General features: G+C 50.2%; 1 protein-coding gene across 28 annotated transcripts in view; it reads left to right on the top strand.

Annotated features, from left to right (window-relative positions):
• The window catches only part of PYROXD2 (pyridine nucleotide-disulphide oxidoreductase domain 2), a 37,365-nt gene extending 18,478 nt beyond the window's left edge, over positions 1-18,887 (top strand). For 22 of the 28 annotated variants that reach the window (XM_021072318.2, XM_021072311.2, XM_084995059.1 and 19 more), the window contains 6 exons: positions 592-664; positions 941-1,097; positions 1,456-1,610; positions 2,335-2,441; positions 4,163-4,283; positions 5,249-6,294. In XM_021072318.2, the coding sequence (XP_020927977.2) occupies positions 592-664; positions 941-1,097; positions 1,456-1,610; positions 2,335-2,441; positions 4,163-4,283; positions 5,249-5,319 (684 nt within the window). In that variant the 3' untranslated portion in view covers positions 5,320-6,294. Of the gene's footprint in view, positions 1-591; positions 665-940; positions 1,098-1,455; positions 1,611-2,334; positions 2,442-4,162; positions 4,284-5,248; positions 6,295-18,222 lie in introns of those variants that run through there. The other 6 variants (XM_084995043.1, XM_084995038.1, XM_084995047.1 and 3 more) reach the window with 2 other exon arrangements.
• Positions 18,888-21,573: the final 2,686 nt, after the last annotated feature.

The raw sequence follows: 21,573 nt of genomic DNA, 5'->3' as shown, positions 1-21,573 counted from the left end.
TTTGGGGCAGTTTTTGCAATTGGCCACACCTTCCCTACCCGCCAAAGATGTAATACGTGTGTGAGCAAGGAGCTCCCAACTATTCTTAGAGACAAAGCATCACTTTTTCTGAGTGAGTCCATGAATAAAATTCAACAAACATCAGTTCTAAAGTGTCTTAAGGAGTTTCCTGGTGGCTCAGTGGGTTAAGGAGCCGGCATCGTCACTGCAGTGGCTCAGGTCACTGGCCCAGGGAGTGGTTTGATCCCTAGCCTGGGGTCTTCCACATGCCTTGGGAACTGCCCCCTCCCCCCCAAAAAAATCATCTTAAGACAAATTTGAGGTCATCGAGATTTCTAAGAGTTTACAGATCAGAGGAGAAAGGCTGCAGCCCACTGGTCATATTCGTAGCAGGAGCTGGTTTGCAGTCAGGACTGTTGGCAGAGCGCAAAAGAAGAAGTGGTTAGAGCTGAGTGGGAAGGGTCCAGGAGGGCTTCACGGAGGAGGTGGCTTGGCTGAGCTCTGAGGGAGGTTGCTGGATCAGTCTGAGCGAAGGAGGATGACAGCCCCCTTGGGGCCTCGGCACCTCCAGCGTGGAACTTCTCCTTCCAGGAGTGGCTTCCCGAGGAGTTCGTGCAGAGAATCTCCCAGCTGGACACCCAGTCACCTGTTACCAAAATCAACGGTAAGAGGTGTGCCAGAGTGCAGAGTGCAACCTCTCTGTTGAGGTTATGTGAGTGAGGAATCTCCAGGTCTGGGAAGGACTGACCTGCATCATCATCCTATTCCCTGACCCCCAGCCCGCCCCCCAATTTGAAGGTGAAACACCTTTTCATACTTTCCTTCCTAGTCCACCATGTGGGTGAGCAGGTGATGGGTAGAGATGGAGAATCCCAGGGAGCTGAAGACACAGGTCTTTGGGCTCTGACTGCCCCCCCCCCCCGCCTCTTTGGTCTCTCAGTGGCTGTCAACAGGCTGCCCAACTTCCTGGCAGCCCCCAATACTCCCAGGGGCCAGCCTCTGCCCCATCACCAGTGCTCCACCCACCTCAACTGTGAGGACACCCTTCGTATCCATCAGGCCTTTGAAGATGCTGTGGATGGCCTGCCTTCCCACAGGTGGGGGCCCCTGAAGACACTGAGCTGCTGGGTTGGAGCACAGGGTGTGTGGTGGGGGAGGTGGGGACAGGCTGCACCTGCCCCCCTCTGAGCTGGGTGGGACCAGAGAGCTGGAGCCTGGAGGTCTGGCTGGGGCCTGAGGATGAGGGAGCTCCCCATGGGTGGTCTGGACTGTCCTGGCGGCCGCCAAACCCATGCAAGTAAATCCCACCCTAGCTGATGGAAATCACTGGCCCGGCCCTGGCAGCCTCCCATCTCAGAGCTTCCTTCTGTCCTATAATCCCCGAGCTGCTCCCCAGCCCTTCCCCCGGCAGGTGCTGCTCTTTAGGCCCACCCCATCTCCCCGTATCCCACACAGACCTATAATTGAGCTCTGCATCCCTTCCTCGCTGGACCCCACCCTGGCTCCCCCCGGCTGCCACGTCATCTCCCTCTTCACTCAGTACACGCCCTACACGCTGGCTGGAGGCAAAGCCTGGGATGAGCTGGAGAGAAACACTTACGCAGATAGAGGTAAAGAGGGCTAGACTGTCCTGTCTCGGTGGTGACAGCTGGCCGTGGGGCCCAAATGGACCCCTCTCCTCCTGACTGCCCCAGTCAGGATTCACACCTGCAAGTCCTGTGCCAAGGGAGAGGAGTAACCAAGGAAACCTAAATTTACAGTGAAGGAGTGCCTACTGGGGTCAGGTACTGGGCTAAGAAAGCCCAGAAGACATAGTTTCTGCCCTCGGGTTGCTCACAGTCCGGTGGGAGACACTAATGAACCGATCCTATAGCACAATGGACTGTGCAAACCAGAGGAGGAAACTGTGAGCCAGACAGAAAAGGAGAGCTTTCCAAAGGAAGGGACATTTGAGCTGGGTTTTAACGGATGAATAGGAGTTAACCAGGCAACAAAGAGCATTCTAAGCAAAAGAAATAACTTGAACAGAGCAATAAGGTCAAGAAATCTTTGCATATTCAAGGAGAGACAAGTAATTCCATTATTAGAGTGGGAGTGAAAAGGTGAGAAAGAGTTGGGAAGCTGGACTAGCCTCAGCCCCACTGGCCTTAGTAATGAATTGTCTGTCTGTGGACTCTTTTTGCCTTTTGCTTATTGAGGTATAATTTTCATATGAAAAAATATCAATTTTAAGTGTAGCATTTAATGAATTTTAGTAAATTTGCTAACTTGTATAATCGTAATGCCTCTTCTTCCTCCTGATGCCCTCTCGTCTCCTGGCATGGGCGGCACCAGTGTTTGATTGTATCGAGGCCTATGCCCCCGGCTTCAAGGGCTCCGTGGTGGGCAGAGACATCCTCACACCTCCGGATTTAGAGAGAATCTTTGATCTTCCTGGGGGGGTGAGTATAGGACTGGGGTCTCGTCACATTGTCCCTGCGCCACCCCGTCTCGGGTATGCCCACTCTGCTTTATCTTGTCCCTTCATACCCAGCTTTCAGCAGGAAGAGAGGACAGAGGCAGAGACCGCAGCAGAGAGGGGACAGAGAAGCAGTCTGGTCTAAGGGATGGGGTAGGAGAGAGGAGATGCAGACAGAAGAGGCGGCACCTGCTGAGGTCCCCCAGACTGTGGCCCCCGGGCCTGGACATCCATTCAGCCTCTCCCACTTGTCTCTCTGCAGAGGGACCTCCCCCTCCAAGATGTCCTCACACTTGTCTTTGATTTGTCAGCAATTCATTGAGCCCACAGGCAGGGGGACTGGTTAGGAGGCCAGGTCCCATACAGCAGCCACAGCTTCGTGTGGCTGTCGAGCGCTTAAACGTGGCCAGGCCAAAGTGAGATGTGCTTCAGGTCATAAAATGCACCCCAGACTCCAGAGACGGAGTGCAAAAAGGTAACGTGTCTCGGCAATAATTTTTAGACCGATCACATGATGAAATGATATTTTGGATCTATTATTAACATTAATTTTACCAGTTTCTTTTTGAGTTTTAACGAGGCTACTGGAAAGCTGCCATTATATATATTTTTATTAGATGGCGCTGGGCCAGGTAGAGAGTAAGGGAGGCCAGGCAGCGGGAAGGAGAGGGAAGGCCTGGAGGTGGCGACGTAGGGCAGGCAGATGCAGAAGTTTTTGTGTTTTTTTTTTTTTTTGTCTTTTTGCCTTTTCTTGGGCTGCTCCTGTGGCTTATGGAGGTTCCCAGACTAGGGGTCTAATTGGAGCTGTAGCCACTGGCCTACACCACAGCCACAGCCACGCAGGATCCGAGCTGTGTCGGCGACCTACACCGCAGCTCACGGCAACGCCGGATCTTTAACTCACTGAGATCGAACCCGCGACCTCATGGTTCCTGGTTGGATTCGTTAACCCCTGCACCAAGATGGAAACTCCCAGAAGTCTTGATAAACGTGCATGCAAAGGGCGGGCAGAGGGCAGGCGGAGGCGATGGGCGGGGTCCACCTGGGGCCAAGGAGACGAAGGTGATGCCATCCACTGGGGGCAGGGGAGACGGGACAGGAGCAGACTTGAGAGAGGAGGAGGAGCTCAGTCTGGGACACATTTGGGGGCAGCCAGAAGGACATCCCCATGGTGACATCCAGCAGATGTTGGTCTTCTGTCCAAACCTGCCCCTCAGCCGTGACCTTGCCCTTCAGCCGCACCCTCCCTCCCTGGCTGGGCCGATCCAGGCCAGTGGAACGGAACCCAGCCTAGGTCCCAACGCCCTTGGCTGCCACTTACTGTGATGGTGCCAGAGCTTGGACCCTAGGGCCCAGGCTCAGATAAGCATCTTGGCCAAAGAAACGTTCCAGCAACCAAAATAAATCACAGTCTTCTCTTTTTCAAACAGAGTGAGGGGGATTCCTAGTCCACAGCAATTTTTTTTTTTTTTAATTTTCCTTTCCCAGTCAGTTTGCTCAGACTCTGTAAAGGCTTTCTACTCTGCTTCTAAATGCATCTAGTCCTTGTCCTCTCTCTTCCCCTGCTCATTCTGCATCACAAGAGCCTGAGAAAATGTCTTGGAAGGAGAGCCTTCCTTGGAGAACAGGGAGGGGAGGAAACCTGGCGAAGGCAGTGGAAACTAGGAACTCCTATGTTAACGACTGTGGCCCTGCCTCCTGCAGAACATATTCCACTGCGCCATGACCCTGGACCAGCTCTACTTTGCCCGCCCGGTGCCGCTGCACTCCAGCTACCGCTGCCCTCTCCCGGGGCTGTATCTCTGCGGGAGTGGGGCCCATCCTGGTGAGTGAGCCTCGGTCCCAATACCCTGTGTGGGCGGGGAGGGCTGGTCAGATGTCAGAGACTTGCAGGCAGGAGGCAGGGTGCAAGGAGGGGAGCAGGGAACTCCCAGGAGAAAAGTCTTCTCTGTGTTGAGAACTCTCTGGCCACAGCCCACCTCCTGCTGAGGCCTGGGGATGTGCCCCAGTGCGGAAAGATCTCCAAACTCCCACTGTGGGTTGTGGGAGACCCTGCTGCTAAATTCCCCTTCCCTCTCTTAGGCCAGTAAGGATCAGCAGAGGACACTTTCTCAAATTGAAAATGCTTTCCTGGAGTTCCTGCTGTGGCTCGGTGGTTATCGAATCTGACTAGAAACCATGACGTTTCGGGTTCGATCCCTGGCCTTGCTCAGTGGGTTAAGGATTCAGCGTTGCCATGAACTGTGGTGTAGGTTGTAGATGCGGCTCGGATCCCAAGTTGCTGTGGCTGTAGTGTAGGCCGGCAGCTACAGCTCCGATTAGACCCCTAGCCTGGGAACCTCCATATGCCACAGGAGCAGCCCTAGAAAAGGCAAAAAGACAAAAAAAAAAGAAAAAATTGCTTTCCTGCTCCCACCCCGGGCCTAGTGGACCTTGCTGAGGTACATTTCATATAGATGCTTCCTCTGAGCTCCATGTCTTCTCCCCAAAATGTTTGTCTGTTGTTCTAGTTTCCTGTGCTGAGTCTACCTGGCTCTCAGATGGGGGCGCGGGATGGAGGGCTTGCTTGGATGCTGCACTGACCCCTCCCCAGGGCACGGATGCAGGAAGCCTGGAGGGGAGCCTGGCATCTGTCTCAATAATCATCCCGGGTGGTTCTGATACCCGTGGCCCCAGCGCCACTTGTCAGGCATCCCGGCTCTGCTCTGTGGCCGGCACCTTGGCAGCCCCCTGGGGGATGGCAGGTTGGGGAGTGAGCCCAGCTTTGGTTCATGGGAGACTCCCTTCCAGGAGGAGGTGTCATGGGAGCCGCTGGACGCAATGCAGCCCACGTGGTCTTCAGGGACCTCAGGAGCATGTGACCACGGACCAACCCAGGAAGATGAATTCACCCTTGAGATTTTTAAGTCCCCATGGGGTCAGCCTCCCAGGATATGGCCTGAGGCAGTCAGATTCTCAGGGCTCAAGTCACTGTCGTAGAAGAAATGTACACGTTACATTTGGTCCTAGTTAACCTTGCACCCCTGGCTCCATGAATGACCTGGCTTTGTGGTATTGATAGCAGTGTTTTCTACAGAGAGTTTGCAGTTTTCTCTCTCTGTTAGTAGAGTAGGTAATATGGAAGAACTATGTGGGATAAACTTGTCTGGGATGCTCAGTCATCTCACATCCTCAGCTCCAAACAGACCATTTGACCAACCAGCATCCTCTCCTCACTGCTGGGCCTGCTAGCAGCTGCCTGGGAGAGGCCCAATCTACTGTGTCACTTTCCTGGCCAACTATAAGAAAGGATGCAGTCCCAGTGCCCCACAAAGTCACCCGCAGGGGCCTGAGCAATGCTTGGCCTCTCCAGCTGTCAAAACTGCCAGAATCAGGCAAATAGGAGTCAGGAGTGAGCACAGAGCAGGTGCAGCTTTGGGATATCTGGGTGCCCACATTCCCGACTCTGGAGGTTCAACCTCTTACCTCCCATGAGCCAGCCTGACCTGTTTCATCACTAAAACCTTTTCTACATAAACCTGTGTTATTCTAAAGTGAGTTGGGTTGTCACACTCAGTCAGAAAGAGTTACACAAATGTCCCTGTGCTAACGCACCTCTCTCAGCCACCTTCCCTATCCCAGCAGCCAAGGCCGTGGTCCAGAGGCCCCATCAACAGAGGAGGCAGAAGGTCCCCTGAGACCTGGCCTCCCTCTTCTCCCCGGACAAATTTATGCAAAGTAACGCATACCTGCCTTATTACTCAACCTCAGTAAACTCAGATTCATCATCTGTAGAGGAGTCGTTTTAAAGATCAAATAAGACAATAAAGCATGGTTTAGTCCATTCTTGACACACAGATACGCATTTGGTACCCGGCAGTGGTCTTGCTGCTAATGCTATTGATGGAGATAGGATTGTCATTGCTAGATGCTGCAGAAGACAGTTTTTCAACAATCTTTTTTTTTTAACCTGGCACCTGGTCAAAACCAGCCCTTCTAGAAGCAGTGCGTCTAGGGCAGAGCAGGGTGATCTTTGGGCCCACTAAGCCTTTCCCACGGAGGAGCTGTCACATGAACCCTGCCACCCCTGCCCCATGCAGCACCGGTACAGCTAAAATGTTGAGCTTGTTGAAAATTTGGTTTTCGTCTGGGTTCTAAGATTTGCTGTTCTCAAAAAACTTCTGGGCCCAAGGGGAGCGGGGGATGAAAGAAGGCCAGAAGGAAGGAAGGGAAGGAAAGAGGCAAACAATGAAGGGAGGGAAGGAGGGGTGAAGGGAAAGAGGGGATGTGGGGTGAGGACCAGGACAGCCATCCCTAACTGCCGCAGAGGGAGCAGAATTGAGTAACAAATGGGAACTTGTGAAACCCCAGGGCCCTGGGGCCTGTCAAGTCAGACTTGGTCTTTCAAAATATGAATTATTCTTGTGAAGAAACGTTACAAATATTTAATGTAGGAAATTTTTTAAATGTACTAAGAAAGAACATAAAACTCAGACCTAATCTTATCTGCAGAGATTATCACAGGCATCATTTTGTAATATTTTCAGTCTTTTCCATAATTGGGATCATAGTCTATGTTCTGTAAGTGGGTTTTACCCCTTTCTTTCCTTCATCTTACTTCATGGCCTGAGCATTTTTCAGGCTCATAAAAATCCTTGGAAAACATTGTTTTTCGTGGCTGCCTAATATTCACTTGTGAGGCTATACCGTGACTTATTATGGAACACTGAGTTCAGCCTTTGCCTTGATTGCTAATTGGCACCCCCCGAGGGCCAGAAAGCTCCTCTTTGATCAGGTCCGCTCTAACTTGGATGCCTCACTGTCATGCCTCCCAGGGCGCAGCTGCTGTCCAGGCAAACGTTCCCTCAGAATGAGGAGGAAGGAGGAGAAGGCGGGGCAGGCAAAAGAGCAGTGTTCACAGTGCGAGGAAGAGTCTCCCACTGTTTGGTGACTTCCTGTGTCTGTCTCTGGCCTCTGCAAGACAACATGTGGTTCAGACTGAGATACACGATCGGGCCCAGCCCTGTGGGGTGCCCTGGCTCCTACCGGCCCCCACCTCCCCCATCCAGCTCAGCGAGGGGACCGAGTTTCCCAAAGTGATGACTGCAGACTGGCTGTGGCTCGGGCAATGGGTCCCTTGCTGACTTCAGAATGGAAAATTCTTACAAGGATAAATACATCAGTGCCACATTGTTACCTGATTTACAGTTGCCCATTTCCCCAAAGCAGCAGGGAGTCCTTCCTCTGAGGCACAGCCGTGTGCACGTGACCCCCAGCTGGTGAAGTCATTAGGTGCCACGGCCAGCCCCCTCCTGCTCTGATGGCCCCTGGGGACGGTCCAGGGTCTGGGCGAGAGGGGAGGTTTACGGTGCTGGAAGGAATTCGGGCATCCTGCTCGGAGGAATGACAGATGTGGCTGGCCAAGCCACCTGCGGGCCTTATGAGCGTGCATTTGTCTGGCACTTGCTCTGTTTGCAGAGCATTTGACCAAGCTGAGTTGTGTGGGACACGGACAGAACTCCTGCGGTAAAGGCAGGGGTGCACCGGGAAAGGGGCTCACCCAGGGCGGCGTTCTGTGGGGGGAGTGGGAAAACACGTGCTGAAAGAACATAAAGTGCACAATGAGGCGAAACACAAGTGAACAGTCTGACAAAACATGTAACCTCACCAGGAATCGTTTAAATGCAATTAAAGTCAAACGATCATGTTTTACCTATAAAATTGAGAAAAACTGTCATAGAAAACCACCAGGGTGGGCAGCAAAGACCCTCTCATACACTGTCAGCAGCAGCATAAATTTGACTTTAATAATGAGACTCAAGGAGTTTCCACTGTGGCTCAGCAGAAGCAAATCTGACTAGTATGCAAGAGGACACAGGTTCGAGCCCTGGCCTTGCTCAGTGGGTTAAGGATCCTGTGTTATGGTGAGCTGTGGTGTAGACACGGCTGGGATCTGGCATTGCTGTGGTTGAGGTGTAGGCCGGCGGCCACACCTCCGATTTGACCCCTAGTCTGGGAATCTCCATTTGCCACTGGTGCAACACTAGAAAAGACAAAATAATAATAATGATAATGATAATAATGAGACTCAAAAGCCAACATCCAAAAGCTAAACCATTTGATGGGTTAGTCACCATCTTGTCACTTAGCCTAAGGAAAATATCAGAGATGTCCCCAAGGATTTACATACAAGCGTATTCATCCAACATGATTCCCAATGACAAAACATTGGAAACAACTTAAACATCCCCAAATAGAGAATTAATCATGGTAGCTGCATGTGATGGAATATCAAACAGCAATATTTTTAAAATCACATTTATGGAATTACTGTATGAATCACGTGGGGGAAATGCTAATAGAAAAGATACAGTGAGGGAGTCCCATGGTGGCGCAGTGGTTAACGAATCTGACTAGGAACTATGAGATTGCGGGTTCCCTGGCCTTGCTCAGTGGGTTAGGGGTCCGGTGTGGCCGTGAGCTGTGGTGTAGGTCACAGATGTGGCTCGGATCTTGTGTTGCTGTGGCTGTGGTGTAGGCCGGCGGCTACAGCTCCGATTCGACTCCTAGCCTGGGAACCTCCATATGCCGTGGGAGCGGCCCTAGAAAAGGCAAAAAGACAAAAATAAATAAATAGAAAAGATACAGTGGGATCCCAATTTTATTTATAGAGATGTTCTGTCTCTAAAATATGTATGTATTTTCTATATATGGGAGATATGTGTGTATGGGAATTTTATGTATAGCATGGGTGTCATATGTTTATATGATGTATACACATAGAGAGAGAGGTGGACAAGAACCTGGTATGGACCCTGGCTCTACTGCCGTTTGACCTTGGCAAAGTCCCTTAACTTTTCTGAGTCCCTGTTTCTCTTGACTAATAGGGACAGTGACGTTTTGCCTGGCACAAGCACCCAAAGAAGACCGGTTTTTCCCCATCCTTACAAAACAACACGTTAGTGCACTCAGCAGCAGAGGGTTCAGACAGGGCAAGAGGCATTCTGGAATATTCCGGGCCCACCCGAAGCAGAGAAATTAAAGCCACCACATGGAGAAAGCGTTTAGTCTCAGGTTTGGAGAGCCCTCCAACAGGGACCCCCAAGCCAGGAGCTTCCATCCAGGGTATCAGCGCACGCATATACCTCTGCAATAAACTACACCAACTCACACACACAGATCAATATATCAGGGCAAGAGAGAAGCAAGCAGGCAGGGCTGTTTGCCAAAGGCAGAATCTGTGTGGGCTGTTGCACTGTATTTCTGGTCCAATAAATCAATCCGCCTTGAAAGAGCTCCTTCAACTCCATGCCTGTAATTGGAGCTACCTTCCTGGGGGGTCTGTTTGTTATGTTCAAGGTCAGGTGACAGGTATGGGTCTTTGGAGTCACACACAGTCACTCTTCACCTGCCTCTGGGAAAAACTTTGCAGTATCTGGAGAATCGGCTAAAAGCCATTGTGTCTGCAGGCCGTTGAAAAGCTGGGAGAAACAGGATTGGGTTTACTGCTGATTTCTCTCCTTGTTGGCTCCCCAAGCCTCACTCCAACATCCTCTCCAGGCTGCCTCCCCTAAAACCAGTGTATCTATCATTTTGTCAATGGATAAGTCCTGCTGTAGCAGGCATACCTGGGCACCAGCCCCCACATGAATCAGACAACAATAATGACTGCTGTTTATTGAGACCTGATTCAGTGCCAGGCAAGGCACCAACCATGCACTTCACCTGTGTTACTTTGCTTACATCCACAACAGGCCCAGGAACTAATTACACTAGGTGTCTGTTTTCACAGATGAGAAACAAGCCCAAGGAAGTTAAATGCTTGCCTAAGGTCACGGAGCTGGGAGTTGGCAGTCAAGGTTAGAAGTGGGATCCTTCTGATACCAAAAGTCACTTTCGAAGCAGGAAGCTACACTCTGGATCCAACTAGTAGGTAACTGGTTGGATCATTATCAAGTCCCACTCATTGTAGACCTACCTGTGCATTAAGGCTGGGCAGGAAGGTGAAGCAGTAGTCCCTAGACTCACAGCATCCACAGTGTAGTGGGGGAGGCCGAGAACACATGTATAAGGAATATGAACATCTCCGATGCCAGATGAGCCTGTATGCAGCACACCAGTGGAATTTGATGGCGAGAGGGGTTGCTTTCTGCAGGTGGGGTCAGGGAGTATTTCTTCCCGCAGAAGGAACCTGAGCTAGAGTGGCATGACTCAGGACTTGCTGGGTAAAAACGATGAGGAAGGCATTCTAATTACCCCAGGGTGCCGTGCGGCAGAGGCAGGGAGGTGGGAATGGGCAGAGGACTCAGGGGCGCACTGTTGGGGGGCAGAGGGGATGTGAAAAGCCATGATGGGAATCAGGCAGAACAAAGGGCTTGAGCCCAGCTGCAGGTGGGCTCCCATCTACAGCCGACAGGGAGTTTGTTGGCAAAGACAGTGGGAACCGAGTACAAGTTGGAAGGTGCCCAGTGCCCTCCCTTGTGTAAATGGTCAGATTCACGGTGTTGGCGGAGATCCCCAAGGCCAACTTTCTGGCTGCTCTCTCTTGGCATCTCCCAAGGCAAGCAAATGAGCGGATCAAAGATGGAAGTGAGTTAGGAATGGGGCAGTGACTCCAAAAGGCTAGAACCAGATCTTCAGACCATCACTCCCACTGCCTGCCGGGGGCCAGGAGCTCAGGGTGGGGGTGTTCACAGGAGGCCAGTGGGGACCCTTCCGGTCTCTATAGAAGAGCCCTGTCACCAGCAGCCTCAATACCAACGATTCCTTGCTCACCCCTGTCTCAAGACATGTGAGAGACCCTAGCCAGGGGGCTTTTCTTTAGGAAACTTTAGTGAGCAGCCCGTGCTTTTTAGAGATGTTCATAAACTTGGTAAGCAATGGTCCCGAGAGCCTTTTATTCCAAGAGCAGCCCAGATGCCTTGGCCAGGACACCTGCTCTGGGACTGTGCCGCTGACCTACATTTCATCAGGGCTGGAGGCGGGTGAGAACCCAGGGGCTGAGTTTGCCCTAGAGAAGACAGAGAATCATCTGCATGCTGTATAAACTGGAGCAGCCCATGTTTGGAGTGGGGAAGAAGTCTAATAATAGTAAACAAACTTCCTTGGAAAGGGGTAGCCTAAAGGGGAACCAGTTATTAGGAGGGAGAAAACCCAACACCACTGCTTTTCTAGTAACCCTCCTCTGTCTATAATGAGAAAACCTCTCTTGTGTATAAATGACCTCCTAACATGAGTCACCCCAAGACCCAGCTCCCAACCCTTAGCCCAGGAAGCCGGGGCCCAGAGAAGCAGTCAGGTGTAAATTACAGGAGCCCTTTAGGGCAGGAAACAAGGTGAGTCATGATGGTAGAGTAAATTAATTTCACCTAAGTGGAATTAGCCATTAAATAAATAGCAATCCCACCACCAGCCCTGTCTGGAATGCTGAGCATCTGTCTGTCCTCTGCCAGGGGACAGAAAAACCTCACTGCTGAGCGGAAATCAGGTCACAATACGGTCGCCTACCCGAGCTTAAGGACATCTCCTCTGGAACTACAGGGCGAAAAATGTTTGTTTGCAAAGGCGTTCCAGGTTGGGAAGAGGAGATGTGTGTCGGGAAAGCTGCCTCCCGTGCACAACTCAGCGACCTTTCATGGTGGCCAGGATGCCCATGAGCCAGCGGAGCCCTTGATGCGACCTGAGCCGTGGGGGAGGGGCCGCCGGGGGTTTGGGGTGAATCGGGGCGATGAGGTGGGAGGATGGACCTATCAGGAGCTTCCGTTCCAGGCTGAATACATGTCGGTTTTATTTTTAAATTGTCCACCTCCTGCTCGTTTGTGCTTTTTAAGGCTTCTGATCCTTTTCACAGTTTGAGAGTGACCTTCGCTCAGGTGAGTGGAGCGCTGGGTTCTTTGGGACCTCGCGGGCGGCAGATGCTGGGGGGCAGACCAGGGTTTGAGGTGGGTCAGGCCTGAAAGGTAGGTTCCTCCTCTGCAAAGGAGGGTCAGTTGTCCTTAGAGAGTGTTGTGAGGACTAAAGCAAATTAAGTCAGAAGCAAAAGCCCCTAATCCGGGAGTTCAGCCGAGCGAAGATGGAGATGCAAATAAAAAGCAGCTCTCTTGCCACCACATCCCCCACCCCCGCCACCGTCCCTATAAAACAATTGGATCCAGACCAGAGGATCCACGCTGGACACTATCCAAGGAAGCTGTCTCAACACCCAATTCTTCCAGTGTGAGGAGAACTGCCCTCTCTCTAGGTAATTCCCCGTCAGGACCTCCAAGGATGCTTCCCAAGGCTGTAATCTTCCTCTCTGTGTCTGTCTAGAACCTGGAGCTGAGTCAGGGTGGATTTGGAACCCGAGGCTCCAGGGGGCTGGTGGGTGGGAGGAACATTCTTCTGAGTCCTTTAACCAGGGGCTCCTAAACTTTTTTTTTAGGGCCTCACCTGTGGCATATGGAAATTCCCAGGCTAGGGGTCCAATCAGAGCTGTAGCCACCGGCCTATGCCACAGCCACAGCAACACCAGATCCAGGCTGCATCTGTGACCAACACCACAGCTCACAGCAATGCTGGATCCTTAACCCACTGAGCGAGGCCAGGGATCGAACCCGCAACCTCATGGTTCCTGATCGGGTTCGTTCCTGCTGAGCCATGACAGGAGCTCCAGGGGTTCCTAAACTTTTTTGACTCTACTCACTTGGGCAGCTCCAATGGCCTACCTATTTGGTCCAAGTCTTTCCTGAGTTTGGTAATTAAGGAGATGGGGTTGAAGGGAAGGAGGTGAGAATCACAGAGGAAGCCAAAGAATTTGGTGCACTGTGAATATGCAACCTTGGGCTCACTTCCCATTTATGTTGAGAAAGAAGAGCCTGACATACACTGGATTTTACATCAGAAGTGTATGTCCTCTGGTCTCAAAACTAACCCGACTGGTTTTATCACACCAACCTCAACTGTGAGATGCAAGATACTAGAATAGTGTGAATCCACAGGCAAGCCAGCCCCCAAGGAAGGGTCCTCACTCCACAGAGTAACTAATGGTGCCAGATTTTCCCAGTTTTAGCCCTGAAAGTTCCACATCCTGGCAAAACCCTCTGTCCTGGGCAGACTGGATGGCAGGTCACCCCATCACCCAAGCAAGCTGCAAGGGATTATGTAACTCCTTTAGCAATCGGGGTGTATAAAGGATTATTTACTGAACCACAATTCATTTATCTACAACATCTGAATAGTGGACTATTTTATAGGCCCAAAATACCCAACCTAGGACAAACCAAACATCTCTCATCAGACTAAAATGAATAATGAGGGCACAAAACCAATGGTGATTTATAAATAAAAAGTATGAGTAACAGCTATTGGAAACCATAACAACTCAGAACAAGTGCCAAAGAAGGGACTAAAATGCATCCTTCCAAAAACTGGAGAAATGCCGCCTGTGTGTAGTGTGGAATAACAAACTGAGTCCTTGGTGAACCCTGTGAACACCAATTTTAGCTTCTGAATACCAGATTTTTTGAGGGTTACTGGCAAGCAGCCTTTAATTGTACCTGAAGAAGCACGTGGGTGAGTCACCTGCAGGAAGCAGAGGAGCGCCTGGCAGTCCTGGGTCGTTCGGGGCCATCAAATGACCCTTCGTTCCCTCCTATCCCATCACCGTGTTAGCTCATGTAATAAATGAGAAAACGAAGGTCCGGAGAAGTCAAATGACTTTTCCAAAGCTGTAATTGTCATGAAGGCCCCACCAAAGATTTTATGAGTCTTCCAGCTGTGTGTTAGGAAGCAGAGTTGTGGGATTTTTAGATATTTAATCTGTCCTATTTTGTTGTTCCCTCCATATACATCTCAAATCCTGAAAGGATTGATTCAGTTGATCCCCAGAAAGATGTTGTTCTAAGCTTCAGTATCTGTGAATGTGACTTTACTGGGAAATCCACAGAAGAGGGAGGTTGAGGGAGTTCCCACTGGTGCTCAGTGGGCTATGAACCTGACTAGTATCCTTGAGGTTGCAGGTTTGATCCCTGGCCTTGCTTAGTGGGTCAGGGATCTGGTGTTGCCGTGAGCTGTGGTGTAGGTTGCAGATGTGGCTCGGATCCTGCATTGCTGTGGCCGTGCTATAGGCTGGCAGCTGTAGCTCCAATTGAACCCCTAGCCTGGGAACTCCCGTATGCTGCAGGTGCAGCCCTAAAAAGCAAAGCAAAAAAAGAGATGGGGTGTGATTAAGCTACACACACACACACACACACACACACGCACAGGAACAGCATGTGAAGACAGAGACAGAAGAGGCCATGGGAAGACGGAGGCAGAGAGCAAAAAAAGGCAAGCAAAGCCGGGGCACCAGAAGCTGGAAGAAGCAGGAGGGCTCCTCCCCTAGAGGCTTCAGAGGGGGTACAGCCCTGCCCACACCTTGATTTCAAACACCCAGCCTCCAGAACTTTGAGAGAACACATTTCTGTTGGTTTAATCCCCCTGGTTTGTGGTACTTAATTATGGATGCTCCAGGAAACTAATACAGAACCGCCAAGTGGCTCACTGCCCCCAGGGGCTGGATGTCTTTGGAACAAGAGGGAGGGGCACTTCCTCTTCAGTATCTCTTCTAGGAGCCTTTCCTGTCTCTAAAGCAGCATCAGAGCACTTTGGGCCTCCCTCCCTTGGGGGCAGGGGCGGGGGAACACACAGCTCAGGCGTGGGAAGGGTGGACGTGTCTGGGCACCAGGAGGGTGGGGGTGCCGGGCAAGCGCCCTGTTCTTGGTCAAGTGCCTTCATCAGAACCACTTGACATTTTCCTGTCCACACACCATTTGGCAAGGGCACAGGATTTGATGAGCCATCTTGCCCTTCACTGTTTCTTTCTAGGACAAAAGCAAATTGTTCATCACATTACGGGAGGGGGGGGCTACCTCTGTGGAAACTGAGAAGGTGGCACATTATTTCGATTTCAGGTTTAAGGTCTTATAAAGCAGCAGACGGACTTGGTTGGGTTACAAACTACTCCATGATCTGTTTGCCCGTGAACTTCCACCCAGAGGTGAGAGGAAGCTTCCCCAGGGCCAGGAGGACACCAGCCAGTGCAGGTTGATGGTTATAAATATTTACCAGGCACAGAATATGTTTCTGCTTTTATAAAATGGACGGACTTACATATCTATCTGTATATGAAAATACCTGGAAAAGGAGTAACAAAATGCTCTTTATCCAGGATAGAATTATGAATGCTTTTATTTTCCTTTTATCTCTTTTCTAATATTGCCACCATAAACTAGAAGGAATGACGTAATGAACCTAACAAAAGGAGACCCACTCATGGTTACAGCTCTTGAGCACAAATACCGTTAATATTTTGTGTGTGTGTGTTTTTTGCCATTTCTAGGGCCGCTCCCGCAGCATATGGAGGTTCCCAGGCTAGGGGTCTAATCGGAGCTGGAGCTGCCGGCCTACGCCAGAGCCACAGCAACAAGGGATCTGAGCTGTGTCTGTGACCCACACCACAGCTCACAGCAACGTCGGATCCTTAACCCACTGAGCAAGGCCAGGGATCGAACCCGCAATCGAACCTGGATTCGTTAACCATTGGGCCACGATGGGAACTCCTACTGTTAATATTTTGATGCGTGTGGAAAATGAAAACACCGCAAGAGCTCTAGCGATGTTGATAGTGATGGAGCAGGCACAGGTAATTGTAGAAGTCCCAGTAAAGGTTGAGGCATCACTATAAGGTAATAATTGCTGAAGGAAGTCATCAGAACCCAGCAGCCTTGCTGTGGAGGTGTGAGAATTGCCGTGGGTCGTTGAGTGGGGGACAGGATGAAGCCTGCATTCGGATTCAAACCCAGGGCAACAGTTTGAGGACCGGGACAGCCCTTCTGCTGATTTGAATATGCACCTTCCCGGATACCAAGGAGGAGCTACTCCTCAAGGCTCAAGAAAGAGGAAGAGGTGGTCCTTTCTGACCCCCGACTCCCCTTGGATGATAAAACTGTAGCCCACCAGATCCTGGGGGCAGAGTCTCCTTGCCTGCCCACTTGCATCTCTCTCAAGCACCCTATCCTAATAAATCTATTTCTCACCTCTCCCTTTGTCTCTCTTTGAATTCCTTCTGCTCGGAGGCATGAAGAACCTGAACCTCATGAGTCCAGAACCGGGTGAACGGTTTTAATTTAAAACTGTGGGTTCAAATCCCAGTCTGGGTTTGGGCTAGGTGCAGGCCGTTCCTGCTCTCAGTTTCAAGGCACCCGTGTATGTAATATTAACCCTTTCTTACTCTATAAAGGAACAAAGCGGGCTTTATCCAGTGAAGCACTTGTTTTCTTAGTTGTTAAGCACGTACTTACAAAACTGTGGTTTCACCAGGAGTCGTCGTGAGCATGTGGTCCTAAACCCTTCATTCACAATAATCATATTTAATAGGGGCATGATAGTCCATGAAGCATGTAAACCTTCACTTACTTGGTCTTTATAATTGGATATTTTAGTTTTAAGTTTGGAATTCTAAAATTAGGACTCTTGTGTTTTGATACTTGCAGTATCAAAAATGCAGGGGCCAGGTAATTTCACAGGTTTTAGGATCTCTTTTAATCCCACTGGTTTGACTAATGAGCAGTACTTTGCTCTATAACTCTCTGGCTCATATTCATGTGTTTATTTATGTCTCCTCTGAATGTTATCTCCCTTTCTTTAAATTACAACATTTTATTTTTGTTTTTGTTTTGTTTTGTTTGCTTTTTAGGGCCGCACCTGCAGCATATGGAGGTTCCCAGGCTAGGGGTCGAATTGGAGCTACAGCTGCTGGCCTATACCACAGCTCACAGCAATGCCGGATCCTTAACCCACTGAATGAGACCAGGGATCGAACCCACAACCTCATGGTTCAAGTCGCATTCTTTTCCACTGCACCATGACGGAAACTCCTAAATTACAACCTGTTAAACTTCTCCTGCATTTTGAGTCCCAGAATACACTGTGATTGCGCTCCCCCCATGGGACAGCAACTTCCCTTCTGCTGAAGTTGAGAGAGGGTTTGCAGAAACTGGTTTAGAGCCCCGGGATTCTCCAAACATGTCTGGTCCATGAAGGTGGCTGCACCTGGCCCAAGGGAGGAGGGGCTCTGCTGGTCGATCACCCCCGTGCTCCTGCCGACACTCTCAAGAGGGAAATCAGCCCAGCTGCAGTTTCTGCTGTTTGACCCTCGTTTGGATTTGGGCCTGTTTTGCCCCCTCCCCGTGCGGTGCCTTCATACCATGATCTTTCACTTTGCTGCTAGTCTTGTTGGAATGAAAGTCATATTGCGTATCAGTCGCGACTGAGTGAAAGAATACTATTCCTGGGAGTTCCTGTCGTGGCACAGTGGAAACGAATCTGACTAGGAACCATGAGGTTTCGGGTTCAATCCCTGGCCTTGTTCAGTGGGTTAAGGATCCAGCTTGCCATGAGCTGTGGTGTAGGTCGCCGACTCGGCTTGGATCCAGCCGTTGCTCTGGCTCTGGCATAGGCCAGCGGCTACAGCTCAGATTAGACCCCTAGCCTGGGAACCTCCATGTGCCATAGGTGCGGCCCTAGAAAAGACAAAAAGACAAAAAGACAAAAAGACAAAAAAAAAAAAAAAAAAAAAAAAAGAATACTATTTCTGCCACCATGTCTCCACTTTCCTGAAACCAAGGCTATTCTGGACTTGGATCCTGCCCCCCTTCACCCGTGTGACCCCTCCTGCCTTTCTGCAAGGAGGCAGATATGTGACACGCGTCATTCTCCATCCTTTGCCTGGGGCCAAATCACCAAATGGTAACTGTGTTTCTTTCCAGCAAAGCCTGAACCCAGCACCAGTTGGCAAGACACCTGAGGGAAAAAACTGTGTGGTCCTTGGACTCAGTAATGGTGCGCACCTCGTCCGATGATGATATTCTGTGGACCTCTATCCAAATCATTCCACTTTCAGAGTTCCCGCTGTGGCGCAGCAGGTTAAGGATCTGGTTTTGCTGAACTTCCATATTTTGCGGGTTCAGCCAAAAAAACAAAAACAAAAAACCCCCAAATCTTTCCACTTTCACCTTTTTAATTTACAATCTGAATTGTGTAGCACTGCAAGCACCATATGAAGTCTTTGTAATGACATGAATTCTGATCTAAGCTATCCTGGTACAAGAGCATCGCCTGCCAGGACCATGCAGGGCAGGGCAGGAACAGCCTAGAAGCTGGACTAAGAGACTCTCACAGACAATAAATCCAAACCAGGTGGAAACAGGGACGTTTCCCTAACCACACTTGGCTAAGGCTTTTCATTGATCCTTGGTGAGGAGTGATTGGAAACTAATATCAGAATCCCACTGTAGGACTTTTGTTCACAATATATAATTATGCTTTAAGTTTACAGTAAGCTATGAATCTCATTCCAGAGTGAAGATTCAGAGTGTCTCAAACAATTTTTCTTTTGTCTTTAGAAGTCCCACAATAAAGAATCTTAACTGGATATCGTTCTATTCATAAATCTGTAATGGAGGGAACCCCAAATGACAATCCAGACAAGATTCTAATTCCCAAAGTGACAAGAGCAGATTGACAGAACCCTTTCAGGAAGGCTGCTTTAACGAAGATTAGTTTCCACCAGGGGTGCTACGTGTTACAGCAGCAAAGGAGGGCTTATCCCTGCAGCCAGGCCCTCATTTCACAAGCATTCATCGAGCACTTATGATGGAGGGGGCCCCACGCTGGGTGTTGGGGATACAGCCGAAAATGAAAACAGAGTCTATAACCTTGGGAAGACTCCCAGAAGTAAATAAGCAATAAAGATGTGAGTGGGAATAGGGTTTTAAGAAAGGATCCAGAATAGTCACTAAGGAACAAGGATGTGGAAGACAATGAGAAATGAATGAGTAAAGAGTTGGATGTAAGACCAAGCAAGCCTATCTCGTGACAGACCGGTCCAGGGAACCTGTAGGAAACACTTAGAATCAGGAGATGAGAGGGTTGCTTTCTGTTTCATGCTCCAAGAGCATAAATAGCTCAAGTCGTGAGATTCCGGAGGATTTGGATGGTTTTGAATATCAAGACATCAGGTGGCAAGTGTCCTATAGTGCATGCAGATGGCTTGAAGTGGGGCATGTGAGCTGGGGGAGGAATTCTCGTCCTCCTGGGGCGAGGGGGAGATGAAGCTCTTAGGGAGCGACGATTGACAGGCACTTCCTGGAGCACAGCTGCAGGAAGGGCAGCCAGTGAGACACGGGCAGGTGATGGAAGAGACAGCATGTCATCAGCTTCCATCCTTGCCCAATGCCAACCTGAGAGAGGCGAGGACGGGGGTCTGGAAGCTACCCAGCTTTGTTAGTGTGCAGCCGCAAGGCGCTTAATTGCCAGGAAGGCTTTAGCAGTTGGGTTCTCAGTGGAGGAGATGGAGCTTAAATCGGAGCTTTTAAAATTACTGGTGGAATTTATAACTCTACCCTCAGGACATTTGGCCTTGGGATGTGTGATGGAATCTAGTGGAGCCTCATCTATTCATGGCACTTGAAGTCGAGAAGAACCTGAAAATTCAGGGGATTGTCCCCCAGGCTCCCATCCTCCACTCCACAAACCTCCCCTCAGTGCCTGTGGTTTCCAGCTGCGTTTCCTGCCTCCATCCTCTCATCCCAGCAGCCTGGCTTCACTTTCTAATAATGAAAATTACAGTAATGCCTCTTGGTATCTGCTCCCAGCTTATAAACTCTGACAATTTTTATTTCATTTGATAGAACAGCATGGAGACAGAGGCAGAGTACATGCTATTATCTCCCATTCTCCAGCCAAATGAACTGAGGCTCAGAGATTAGAAGGGCATTTTCTCAGAGTCTCCGCTGGTAAGGAGTGCTAGACTTTCAACTCAAGTCATTAGACTATAAAGTCCACTGCATTGTGAGTGGTCTTTTTTGTTTTGTTGTCGTTCTAGTTTTTTGCTTTTTTTTTGGGGGGGTGGTCCTGCACTTGTAGCATATGGAGGTTCCCAGGCCATGGGTCGAATCAGAGCTGTAGATGCTGGCCTACACCACAGCCACAGCAACGTGGGATCTGAGGCGCGTCTGCAACCTACCCCACAGCCCATGGCAATGCCAGATCCTTAACCCACTGAGCGAGGCCAGGGATCGAACCCTCATCCTCATGGATACTAGTTGGGTTGATACCCCACCAAGTCACAATGGGAACACCCCTCTGAGTGGTCTTTAGCAGACTGTGTCTGCACAGTCGATTGTAAGCAGCTGATTGGTCTTCGGACTTGTAGCTGGTCCTCATGTTTTTGGATGAGGACTCATTGCTGAGAGAAGGAGAAAGGCTCCCTGCCAGCAGCCAGGTTGGGAAGATGTCGGGACCTGGCCCATCTCTCCTGGATGGAAAGAGATGGCAGGAATGATGGCAGCTGTCCCAGTGGCGTGAGTAAGACTTGATCTGCAAGGCCTTCGCCAGCCCTGATCCAGCTTGGGGAGGCCTGAATCTTGGTCCCGACACCTAGAAAGCTGGGTAGTCATTCACCATTAGGGCACGCAGCATCCATTTCTCCTCCATTTCCTGTCAGCACGTGGGAGTCAGATGTCTCTCTGCCACCGTGTGCCATCTTGGGGCGCTTCTCTTGCCTAGTGCGGCATACACCATGGCCCCAGGACAACCGACCAGGCTCTCTCCTGCGATTTTGACAATTGCTCAAAGTGAGACGGAAATCACTGGAGAAAATCTATTCCAGGGGCAGAGCCCCAAGGCAGCTGCGAATTCATTTCTCCTGCCCAGACCCTAGTACACGCTGGTTCTTGTCCTTTCCGAAGCCCTATTCTTTGACACGCCACTGGATTCTGAAAGCCACCTGGTGCCCCTCCAATAAAATCCTTGCCCATCTAAGCGAGAGGGCAATTTCTGTGGCTTGTAACCAGAGAGCACGTCCACCTCCCTGCTGTTCTCCGTGTCCTCTTCCTCCTCCATCTCCCCCTTGGGGAAGAAGACTGTCATGGGTCAAAGAGCCATAGAAGCAAAGTAAGAAATCTGAGTTTGAATCTAATCTCTGCCAAGGCCTCAACTTAACAGTGCATTAACAGTGAGTTACATACACACACATACAGACTTTTAATGGGGCTTTTGGAGACATCAGGTCCATTAAAAAGAGCTTCTAAGATAAATCAGAATAAGGAAGGAATTCA

This window comes from Sus scrofa, chromosome 14 (assembly GCF_054392235.1).
Source record: "Sus scrofa isolate SSC_HxYL_T2T_F1_AM1 chromosome 14, Sscrofa_HxYL_maternal_Yorkshire_Landrace_v2.0, whole genome shotgun sequence".
Taxonomy (NCBI): Eukaryota; Metazoa; Chordata; class Mammalia; order Artiodactyla; family Suidae; genus Sus; species Sus scrofa.
This window is presented reverse-complemented; position numbering and strand designations above follow the sequence as displayed.